The following is an 11,720-nucleotide window of genomic DNA, read 5'->3' as shown; positions in this document are numbered from 1 at the left end:
ATCTAAGTGTAGAGGAGAACAAGAGGATCAACTTCTCTCAAATAAGCACTAGCAAATAATCAATTTTTGAAGGTGATTTGGGGGTGGTGGTGGCCGACGGTCAAGAGAGGAGAGGGAGGAAAAAATAATCGACTGGTTAGGGTTGTGGGGAGGGAATGATACGTACAATTAGTTTTAGGGTATTAATTAGGGCCTAATTTTAATGGGTAGTTAAACTAGAAGTCCAAACAAGTCCAATAATGGGGGGAGGGGTGGTGTTCGGCCGATTGGCCCAAGGGAGAGGTTCCCGGGCTCGTGTTGTCCAATTACGTGTACTCATGGTCTGTTTCAAGTGTCGTTTAAACGTACCAAAGCCCCGGAACGTTTAAGCGCTCACTAAAACGTAACCAAGTAGTCTAATTTATCAAAACAATTAATAAATTAAATATTTTTCAAAGGTAATAATTATTAAAATAATTATTTAAATAAACCTGAGTGTTTCGTTACTCGAAAAGCAGTTTTTGTAATAAATCAAACCGTCTCGTTTTTATCATATGTCATTATTCGAAATATGTTTATTAATTAAAGCTAACCCATAACCGTTCAAGTAACCCTCCAAGGATCAAGATGTATTTAATACATTTAAACACGTATAAAGTCAAGTAGTCACCGTTAAAATAACTAACGGACAATTAACGAAAGTGATGGAAAAAGTAGGGTTGTTACAGAAATGGAGAAGATGATGGAAATCTATCACTAATCTTCAATAATCTTGAGCTAGGACCATGAAATTGAGCTTCATCTTGATATAATCATGGATGGAACCCATTTAGGGTTCCAAAACGGACCCCAAAGTGCAGCTCCAACCAGCTCTCTTTCAAAACCCTATCTCTTTCTCATTTATACTTGAAGCAAACTTGACCCAAATAAGTGTAGGTGCGCCGCAACTACTTGCAGATGCGCCACACCGATGCACTGGAGGGAGGTCCGCCTCACCTTAACACGTGAAAGAGTGGATTCATGTTCTGACCCTTTTTTTGGACATTCTAGTTATATGGTGCGCCGCACCTTGCATTTGGTGCGCCGCACCATTGGCCTGGATGGGGTTTCTCCTTAGTTTTGCACTTACTTAACTTGCAAAATCCGTGTAAGTCATAGATTCAGTTTTACCCACGAAAATAAGTGCATTTCAGCTTTGCTCATTCTAAGGTTCAAGACTTGGTCAATTTTGCACCACATTGGACATTTAGCCTCATTTAGCCTTGAACCATCTTTTAAGCACCAAACCAACACTTCCAATCTCAAATCTCTTCAAAACTAAATGAAAGTAGGGAGATATTGTGAGGATAATAATGTATAGTTCGAGCAATATCAACCACCTTCCATTGGCGATTTTCAAAAGTAACTGCGTTACCTTCCTCATCTAATTGACCGACCGAGATAAGCCTCCTCTTTAACTTAGGAATGAACCTCACGTCTTTCAAAGTCCAGTTAGAACCAAAATTAGTCTTCAAATACAACAACTCATATGCCTTCAATTTCAAGCCTTTGTTGTTTGCCAATCTAACTTTACCTTGATACGACCGAAAATTCTTCATCACGCTTTTAGTGGGAGTAGCGTGAAAAGAAGCTCCCGAATCTAAAATCCAAGATTCCACCGAATTCTCTACACTACACAATAGTGCATCCTCCGTATCTTCCGCGGTCAGGTTAACACCTTTAACCGGAGCATTCTTGCAAGTCCTTTGAAAGTGTCCCTTTTGATTGCAACCCCAACATATAGCTTCACTTTGGTCCTTTGATGGAAATTTTTTCTTAGACTTCTTTCTACCCTTCTTGTATCCACGTTCAAACTTCCTACCACGATTGTCGGTACTCAACAAGGATCCGGATGACGATTCCCCTAAGTTTATCCTACGAATGTCTTCACCGAGTCAAATCTCTAATACCTTCAAACGCTAGCTTAGTAGTTCAGTTCCCGTAGAGCTACTAACCGCGGTCACCGTACCCGACCAACTTTTCGGTAATGATGAAAGCAATATTAGTGCTTTTAGTTCATTATCAAACTTAATCTCTACCGATTCAAGCCTTGATACGATATTAATAATTTCATTGATATGATCCGTTGCACTCGCACCTTCCTTCATCTCCGTATTGAACAATTGTCGCATAAGAAAAACCTTATTAGTGGCGTTAGGTTTTTCATACATGTTGGATAGAGACTTCAAGCAATTAAAAGTCGTCTTCTCATTCATAACGTTCCCAATAACATTTTTAGCAAGAGAAAGACGAACCACACCCAAAGCTTGGCAATGTAAAAGCATCCAGTCGGCATCTTTCGGGTTTAGTCTCCGACATGGGTTGGTGAAGTTTTTTTTTATACAAGTAGTCTTCTATTTGCATCTTCCAAAACCCAAAATCTTTCCCATCAAAATGATCGATTCTAATTTTTCCGTCTTCCGCCATTTTCCCAAACTCGTAACCTTGAGCTCTTGATACCAATTGTTAGGATTTAGGACCCAACAATAAGGGTAATTCCCAAAGATTACCCACCCACAATAGACAAACGAAGACAATAACAAGAAAAATAAGAACACGATGATTTAACGTGGTTATATGTAATCAAATGTTGATTATTTTAATCCACGGACCAAACTAGAGAGATTTTATTGATAGAATTCGTGATAATCCGTATGGGTTACAATAGGGTGTTTATATAGACATTACATAACAAGGAAACAACTTAACGAGCAAGAAAAAACGAGTTTGAAAACTTCTAGTCCCGTTAGACCATAGTCGCGATCGCGACTTCAACCTTTGTTAAATCTCGCGATCGCGAGATGTCCCCCGACAACAATCTCCAGTCGCGAACTTTGGTTTCCCTTTCTCGAACCACACGAAGTCATAATCGCAAATTATTACTCCCAAGCGTGAATTTGCTCGGTCTTATAATTTGTTTGATTGTTCTTCACTTTTATATCCAATAGTAACTTCACAACATAAAAAAGTTAAAAGAGTTGTTGATTACGGAGTAATAATTGAAAGTCAAACCATAAAATATAAAATAAAATTCTTGTGTGCTAAAAACAGAAAACTTTCAAACTTTGGTGTTTACATTGTTAATTAATACAGTAATTTGTTTACCCCAATATGCTACTACCACCAATACTAACCCTCATCTTCCGGCTGACTCATACTTCACTTTACAATCAGTAAAACACCCAATATTTTCTTTTTTGTATCGCTCTCAATCCAAAACCTAAACCCTAGTTTAGCGCCGTAAAAATGGGAGATATACCGACCGGCGCCGGAGACAATCGGAAGCCGACGAAGCTTCCGATTGCCGGCAAACGAAACATCTTAATTACTAGTGCTCTGCCTTACGTCAACAACGTGCCTCACCTCGGAAACATAATTGGATGTAAGTATACTAACTATACTTCAGTTAGATATGTAATTGAATCAATTTGGAATTTAAATTTGTGAATTGTTATTTTGCATGTAGGTGTGTTGAGTGCAGATGTGTTTGCTAGGTATTGTAGGTTGAGAGGATACAACGCTATATACGTATGCGGTACCGATGAATACGGTACGGCGACTGAAACGAAAGCTTTGGAAGAGAATTGTACTCCTAAAGAAATATGTGACAAGTAATTGAGTTTTTAATTGATTAATTTATGAATTAGTCAATTAGATTGATATTTTAGGGTTACAGTATGTGTGTAGATGATTTTAGTTAATGTCGTTTTGTTATATTAGGTATCATGCGATTCATAGAGACGTGTATAATTGGTTTAATATAAGTTTTGATGAATTTGGAAGAACTTCAGCTCCAGAGCAGACTGAAGTTTGCCAAGCGATTTTTAAGAAATTGTTGGAGAATAATTGGCTTTCTGAGAATACAATGCAGCAGGTGTGTGGATATTTTTGGTTTTATGATGAGTTGTTTTATGCTTTTTATGGTATATGGTGAATCATTAATGATTTTGTTTTACAATGCAGCTTTACTGTGATAAATGCAGTAAGTTTCTAGCTGATCGACTTGTTGAGGGCAGCTGCCCGACACCAGGTTGTAATTATGATTCTGCACGAGGTGATCAATGTGAAAAATGTGGAAAGCTGTTAAATCCAACAGAACTTATTAATCCCAGATGCAAGGTAAATATATTGTTTTCTTGTTCTGGTGATTGTAAGATATTTGGTCAGACATGATTAAACTTAGGGTTACTGCAATATATGGTTATCTTGCTTTACTTAAGGCCTAATTTTATCTTTTGACATTGATAAGGATAGGCTGTTCTAGTGAACGATTGAGGGTTCTTTGAAATTGTCTAAGTTTCTTATTCAGATTTTTTACTTAATTCTCATGCTTTTATATAACTCCATATCGTTTGCAATAGGTCTGTGCGAGCAGCCCTAGAATCCGTGATACAGATCACTTGTTTCTTGAACTCCCTTTGTTGGAAGGTAAACTTCGTGAATACATCAGCACCATGTCAGTGGCTGGCTCATGGAGTCAGAATGCAATTCATGCAACAAATGCATGGCTAAAAGAAGGATTGAGACAGCGTTGTATTACCCGAGACTTAAAGTGGGGTGTCCCTGTCCCTCTTGAAAAATTTAAAGACAAGGTAGGGACTTGTCCTACTTTATCCATATTATATTACTTGATAACTTTATTCTTAGCTATCTAATTAGCAGCCTTCAACTTTTGTTTCATAATTTTTTAGCTATCTAATGGTTTTACACATCATCACTAGGTTTTTTATGTATGGTTTGATGCACCTATTGGGTACGTCTCAATTACTAAATCCTACACACCTGAGTGGGAGAAGTGGTGGAAAAATCCTGAAAATGTGGAGCTATTTCAGTTTATGGGCAAGGATAACGTTCCATTTCACACTGTAAGTCCATTCTTTTAAGCTAGGTTCAGTTTCGTACACTATACTTGTGCTGATATTTGCACAGATTCTATGTTAATTTTCATTAACCTTGTCTATTTCACGTTTCATTGAATCATTTATGTAACTCTGAAACAATTATTCCAGGTAATGTTTCCTTCTACACTAATTGGCACTGGTGAGAACTGGACTATGATGAAGACTATTAGTGTTACAGAGTACCTAAACTATGAGGCAGGTTTGTTTGATGCTGACCTGGAACTCATTGTTGGTTATCTTATATGCCTGGAATATGTATAACCCGTTTTGTATCATTTTATGTATATTGAAATACTGTGTGTAGGCAAGTTCTCAAAAAGTAAGGGTGTAGGCGTGTTTGGGAATGATGCAAAGGATACAAACATCCCTGTAGAAGTATGGCGTTATTATTTGTTAACCAATAGACCAGAGGTAGGATATTTGTTTTAATAATGATTACTAATGTGATCCTAATTATCTGCAAATTCCAAATCGTTTGCTTTTTCTTTGTTTTAATATGTTCGAAGGGTTTGTATGTGTAGGTATCAGACACGTTATTTACATGGGCAGATTTGCAAGCGAAGCTAAACAGTGAATTGCTAAATAATTTGGGCAATTTCATCAATCGTGTTTTGAGCTTTATTGCTAAAGATCCAGGATACAATTCTATAGTTCCTGATGCACCAGGTGCAGAATCACATGCCTTAACAAAAGTATTTGGAGACAAAGTTGGTAACTTTGTTGACCAATATGTAGAGGCCATGGAGAAGGCAAGTTAATATATGCTGGAATATGAAATACTTTGGCGTACTTATTTTTTTTTGAAAAAAACTAATTCTGTTTCATATTTGGAACAGGTCAAGCTAAAACAGGGATTGAAAATTGCAATGAGTATCTCTGGTGAGGGAAATGCATACCTACAAGTAAGTCCACTATTTTAGAGCTTAGTGATAAATAAAATTAAAAATAATAAATAAAATACAATAAACAAACCTGCAACTTTTCAATCATTAGCGAACATGATTTTGTAATTTATCGTGCAGGAAAGTCAATTTTGGAAGCTTTACAAGGAAGACCTTCCTTCGTGTTCTATAGTCATGAGAACTTCAGTGGGAGTAGTTTATCTTCTTACGTGTCTATTAGAACCTTTCATGCCATCTTTTTCAGTTGAGGCAAGTAAAAATGCCTTATATTTAGGATGCTTTTGTGATTAAGACATGATGTTTTTTTGTTAAAGTAAAACATTTTTTGTAATTTGTTGTTACAGGTACTCAAGCAGCTTAATTTGCCCCTTCAACTATCACTTTCTGATGATAAAGGGGATGTTGCAAAAGCCAAAACTCCTTGGGAGTTCATTCCCGTTGGTCACAAAATTGGTACCCCTGTGCCATTGTTTAAAGAATTGGTAAATTTTATCTTCTACATTAATTTAAGTTCCAATTTGCTTCTTGTACATGAACAATCGTTTGAACATCGTGTATTCTTGTGTTATCTTTTTTTGGAATGTGCAGAAAGATGACGAAGTTGAGTTTTTTAGGAATAAGTTTGCTGGAAGTCAAGCTGACCGTGCGGACAGGGCTGTAAAGGAAGAAGCTGAAGCGAAGAAAATTACTGAAAAGTTAAAAAACACAAAAATAACTGGTAAAATGTTTTTTAGATTACCTTGAAATAAAATGTTTTTTTCTTTTTCTTGCACTAATATTGCATTTGCAGATAAAAGTGGAAAGAAAGAGAAACCGGCTAAATCCACAGGTGAAGCCAAAACTAAGGCTGCTGTTGAACAGGAACTTACAATTAGTAGACTTGATATTCGTGTTGGAATTATTACTCAAGTTGAGAAACATCCTGATGCTGATTCTTTGTACGTTGAAAAAATCGATGTTGGTGAAGAACAGCCTAGGACTGTTGTTAGTGGGCTTGTTAAATTTATTCCTCTTGAGGAGATGCAGGTTCTTCTTTTTGCCACTTTTACCCTTGCCTTCCACTTAAACATTCATATCCACAGTGTATATATTACATTTACATGTACTATATATATGAAGGAATTTAGAGGAGTTAATTTGCATGGGCTTGTTATAATTTCGTGTTGGTTTTTTATTCTCAGAACCGGAAGGTATGTGTTCTGTGCAATTTAAAGCCAGCAACCATGCGTGGAATCAAATCACAAGCTATGGTTCTTTGTGCATCTACTAGTGATCACACCAAGGTATGCAGTTTACAAACTCTTATAGCCATTTTTACTTGTAATTCTGAGTTTTTGTCTTACTCTATATGATATGATCGATCCAACAATAAGTTTAAACTATTTTAATTTCAGGTTGAATTGGTTGAACCACCTGCATCGGCTGTTATTGGAGAAAGAGTGACATTTTCTGGATTTAGTGGGGAGCCTGATGACATTCTGAACCCGAAAAAGAAGGTTTGGGAGACTCTTCAATTGGATTTACATACAGACAAGGATCTTGTAGCTTGCTTTAAAGATCTGCCATTTAATACTTCTGCTGGTGTTTGCAAGGTTTCATCCATATCTGATGGATCAATTCGATAATAACACTAGCTAGCATCATGTTTGTCACTTTTTTTTTTTTTTTTTTTTTTTTTTTTTTTTTTTTGACATTTTACACACATGATGTTTTTCAATTGAACAGCACTAGTCTGGTGTATTAGCTAATCTGTGCAACAAAATACTACTTTTGACAATTTTACTTATATGAATGTACTTTAAAAACTTATTGATGTGGAATTTAGATATATATATTTTTTCGTTTTGTTGCAATCAGTCATCAGTGCACAATATTGAATGTAGATATTTGGTTATATACAAAGTTAAACTCCATTTTCTAGCTCATTACTCAAAATATAAACAGGCAAACGACTTGATATGTCAAAATTTGTGGTTCAATTTAAAAGCCTGGTTAGGGTAAACCTAGTTTATTGTCCATTTTTTTTTTCCCGCAAATGATTGATATATACCAGCTATATTTAGAAAATTATATATTACTTCAAAACTTATTTTTATCTGTTTGAAAACAATTTGGAGGGACATGGGTTACATGATTCGACCTAAAGATCATGATTACCTTCCCTAATTTTATACTCCTCGTTTCCAAACAATTTCGAGCTAAAATCATGTCGTACATGATTCGACCTAAAGATCATGAATACGATATCCCACTATTATATGGTAAGTAATTTGTAATCAATTGTACTGACGGTAGGGATGAGCAGAAGTACCAATTTACCGATCCCGTACCGGTACCGACCCAGTACCGGTACCGTTTTACCGGACCGAATGGTAAACGGGACCGGTTCCGGTTCCAGTTTTTTTGGCTTTTCGGTTTCGGTACATAAGATGCGGTACCGGTACGGTACCGGGAAATTCCCGTATTGTCCCATATTACTACAAATGAAAATAAGTTAAGTTATTGTTGAAAGCCTAAGGTCAAATAATGTGTAGAATATAATGTATAAAATCTCATATAATATTTGGACTCAGATTTGGCACACTAGTTCACTTGTACCAACTTTAAAATTTTTGGGTAATTCACGCAAGCTCAACCAGACCTGATTTTGGCGTGTACTTGAGTTTCCATATTGACCTGCTAACCGAATCTGTCTGACCGGACCATTTTATTATCTCTCATGTCAACTTATTACATTCATTCGAGTGGTCTCCATATTGAGTTTCCATATTGACCCAGATGTATTGGCTTTATGTGGAAGAGCAATTGGAAACATGCGTTCACATGTGCAGCATCTTCTTTCTCATAAAATGATGTTGTTTTAGTATAAAATGATGCTGTTTTTTGTATGAATGATGTTGTTTGAAGTCCATATTTTTTGCAGTCCAAATTCGGTACTAACAGGTAAAATACTGAAAATTACCGGTACCGAACCGGTACCGGTTTTGTAAAAACGGTACGGTACCGGTATTCGAAATTGGGTAAATTCGGTACCGGTACTTTTCGGTTCCGGTACGGTTCGGTACCGGTTCCGTACCATGCTCATCCCTAACTGACGGTACTGTTGTTTTCAGTAAGGATTTGAATTGAATTATGAACCCTAATTTTTCTTTTTCTTTTGTACTACAGAAGAGTATGATTTGTTGTTTACATTGAAGCTGCATCATAGTGGAGAGTTTACTGAAACTCCAGGGAGGGAATATATCAATGGTAAAGTAACTTACATTGATCTTCTCGATGTAGACATGTTTTCAATCCACGAGCTGGATACACTAATTCAGGATATAGGATATGATGGTTTTCAGGTAATTGTGTATCATTTTCTAAGACCTAATTGTGACCTTGATTTTGGCTTAGAACCACTAGGCTCAGATGATGATGTTCGACACTTTGTTAAATTTGTGAGAGAGTGTAGAAAAAAGCAGAAGGTTGTGAAAATGTCTGTTTATTGTGAACATGGACTTAAACCCAAGGTGAACCCTTTTGTTAGTCCAACTGGTAGAATTAAATTTGTGTTGGATGAACATGAAGTCTTAAAAATTCTCAAGGTGAAAGTTAGTCAACCAATCTTAGAAACTCCAGAGGTAAAAGAAAATAAACCAATCTTAGAAACTCCAGAGGTGAAAGAAAATGAATCAATTTTAGAAAATCCACATATTAATGAAGGTAATGATGAGGAAGATGATGATTATCTTGTAGATGTAGATAATGACATGGAAGATGATGAGGTTGACATGAGAGATTTTTATTTCAATATTGATAAAGATTGTGAATTCATGGGTAATTCAAGTCAAAGACCCAATGAAACAACCAACACTGATGACTTTATGGAGATAGAAGATTTAGATCTTGAACAATTTGATAGTGATGTTGATGAGGATGACATAGATTATATAAGGGAAAAAAATCTTAAAGAGTTGAAAGCAAAAGAGAAGCAAAGATCAGCATGATTAAATCAAGTTAGGTTTTATGTTGACCAAGAGCTTGGTAGTTCAACAGAGGTGAAAGAACTTATTAAATTGTATGCTATTGAAACTAAAAGGAATCTTGTGATTGTAAAAAATGACAAAATAAGGGTTAGGGCAAAGTATGGGGGTTTAATTGGAAAGTTTGTCAATGGTCAATTCATGGGTGGGAAACAAGTGGTAGGTGAGAGTAGTTGTCCCAAAAGGAATCTTGTGATTGTAAAAAATGACAAAAAAAGGTGGGAAACAAAGGGAAAAAGACAAGTCAAGTTACTTCACCCAATAAAGTAAAGAAATCACATCATAGGGAAAAACATATTAAATGCCAGTGGATTTTACATGTTTCTAAAGATTCTAAATCTGAGACTTGGAGAGTTAAAACATATAATGAAGAACATGACTGTTTGGAATCAAGGGTGATTAGGCAGTGTACTTCACAATTTTTGTCAACAAAGTTGGTTGACCAGTTACAAACTAATCCACATATCCCAGTTAAAGAAGTGAAAGCTCAATTGGAGGGTTCTCTTGAAGTGAGAATACATCTACAGAAAGCATTTAGGGCACTACAGAAAGCAAAAAAAACCCTTAGAGGAGACTATATGGAGCAGTATGGGGATCTAAGAGATTATGTAGGTGAACTTAGGAGGGCTAATCCTGGTAGTACTATTAAAATTGAAGTTCAAAACTATGATCCAAAGTTAAGTACCAGGGTGTTCAAAAGATTTTATGTTTGCTTGGGGCCTTGGGGGCATTGAAGAGGGGATTTAAGGCAATTGGAATAGAACTTCTTGGTGTGGATGGAGTATTTATGAAAGTACCTGCTAATGGATTTTTGTTAACAACTGTTGATCTTGATTCTAATAATCAAATATATCCTCTAGCTTATGCAATTGTAGAATCATAATGCTTAAGATCATGGACCTGGTTTCTAGAGTTATTGTCTAGGGATTTGGAACTAGATGAGATGTGTAATTTCACATTCATCAGTGACAGGCAAAAGGTACCATCATTTATGTTTTCTAAAATTTAATTTTTATGTTCAATTATAATGTGCATTACTGTAACAGGTTTTTATATCAGCATTTTGTTAATTTTAATAATGTTTTTGTATTTTGAATGTAATAGGGACTTATAGCAGCAGTTGCTAAAGTTTTTCCTGTGACTGAGCATCGATATTGTTTAAGGCACATTCATGAGAATATGAAAAAGTCTTGGCGTGGGGCTGCTTATAAAAATCACTTATGGGCTTGTGCAACTGCCACAATAGTTCCCAAATTTGAAAAGGCAATGGCTTTGTTCAAGGATTATTCTGAACCAGCTTATGTTTATTTGTCAAAAATCTCACCTGCACAATGGGCAAGAAGTCATTTTACTGGTAAGTTTTCCTTTTGAATATCTTTTAGTTCATTTAATTGCTTTGGGCAGAAAGTCATATTAAATTGAATAAATTTTCCTTTTTAATAACTTTTAGTATGGTGTAATTCATAGGGCGTGCACATTTAGATATTTTGTTGAACAACATTTGTGAAGTTCTGAATAGATGGTTATGTGATGCAAGAGACAAACCAATCATCACTGCTCTGGAATATATTAGACATTATATGATGAAAAGAATTGCAAATGTGAAAGTCAAAATTTCAAAGTGTCAGGGTCCTCTTACACCATATGCAACAAAATTATTTGACAACATTAAGAAACAATCTATGAAATGTGATGTCACATGGAATGGGGATGATAAATATGAGGTGACTGGTTCTCATAGTGACCAAGCTGTTGTGGGTATGACTGCTAGAAATTGTTCTTGTAGGAAATGAGAGTTGACTGACATTTCATGTAAACATGCAGTAGCTGCTTTGTTGAACATGGGAGTTTATAGTCAAGAAGTTGTTCTAGAG

General features: G+C 35.9%; 1 protein-coding gene across 1 annotated transcript; it reads left to right on the top strand.

Moving 5' to 3' along the window:
- The first annotated feature begins 3,174 nt into the window (after positions 1 to 3,174).
- LOC139861567 (probable methionine--tRNA ligase) lies at positions 3,175 to 7,674 on the top strand. The gene is made up of 16 exons (XM_071849997.1): positions 3,175 to 3,400; positions 3,485 to 3,629; positions 3,739 to 3,892; positions 3,982 to 4,137; positions 4,380 to 4,610; positions 4,740 to 4,883; positions 5,028 to 5,118; positions 5,224 to 5,330; positions 5,441 to 5,668; positions 5,756 to 5,821; positions 5,942 to 6,070; positions 6,166 to 6,303; positions 6,410 to 6,539; positions 6,612 to 6,847; positions 7,003 to 7,104; positions 7,216 to 7,674. The coding sequence occupies exons 1-16, from the start codon at positions 3,265 to 3,267 to the stop codon at positions 7,444 to 7,446; spliced, it is 2,424 nt and encodes an 807-aa protein (XP_071706098.1). The 5' UTR covers positions 3,175 to 3,264; the 3' UTR covers positions 7,447 to 7,674.
- Positions 7,675 to 11,720: the final 4,046 nt, after the last annotated feature.

Source organism: Rutidosis leptorrhynchoides, chromosome 8, assembly GCF_046630445.1.
Source record: "Rutidosis leptorrhynchoides isolate AG116_Rl617_1_P2 chromosome 8, CSIRO_AGI_Rlap_v1, whole genome shotgun sequence".
Lineage (NCBI taxonomy): Eukaryota > Viridiplantae > Streptophyta > Magnoliopsida > Asterales > Asteraceae > Rutidosis > Rutidosis leptorrhynchoides.
Note: the sequence above shows the minus strand (reverse complement) of the source record. Positions and strands in the feature narration are given on the sequence as shown.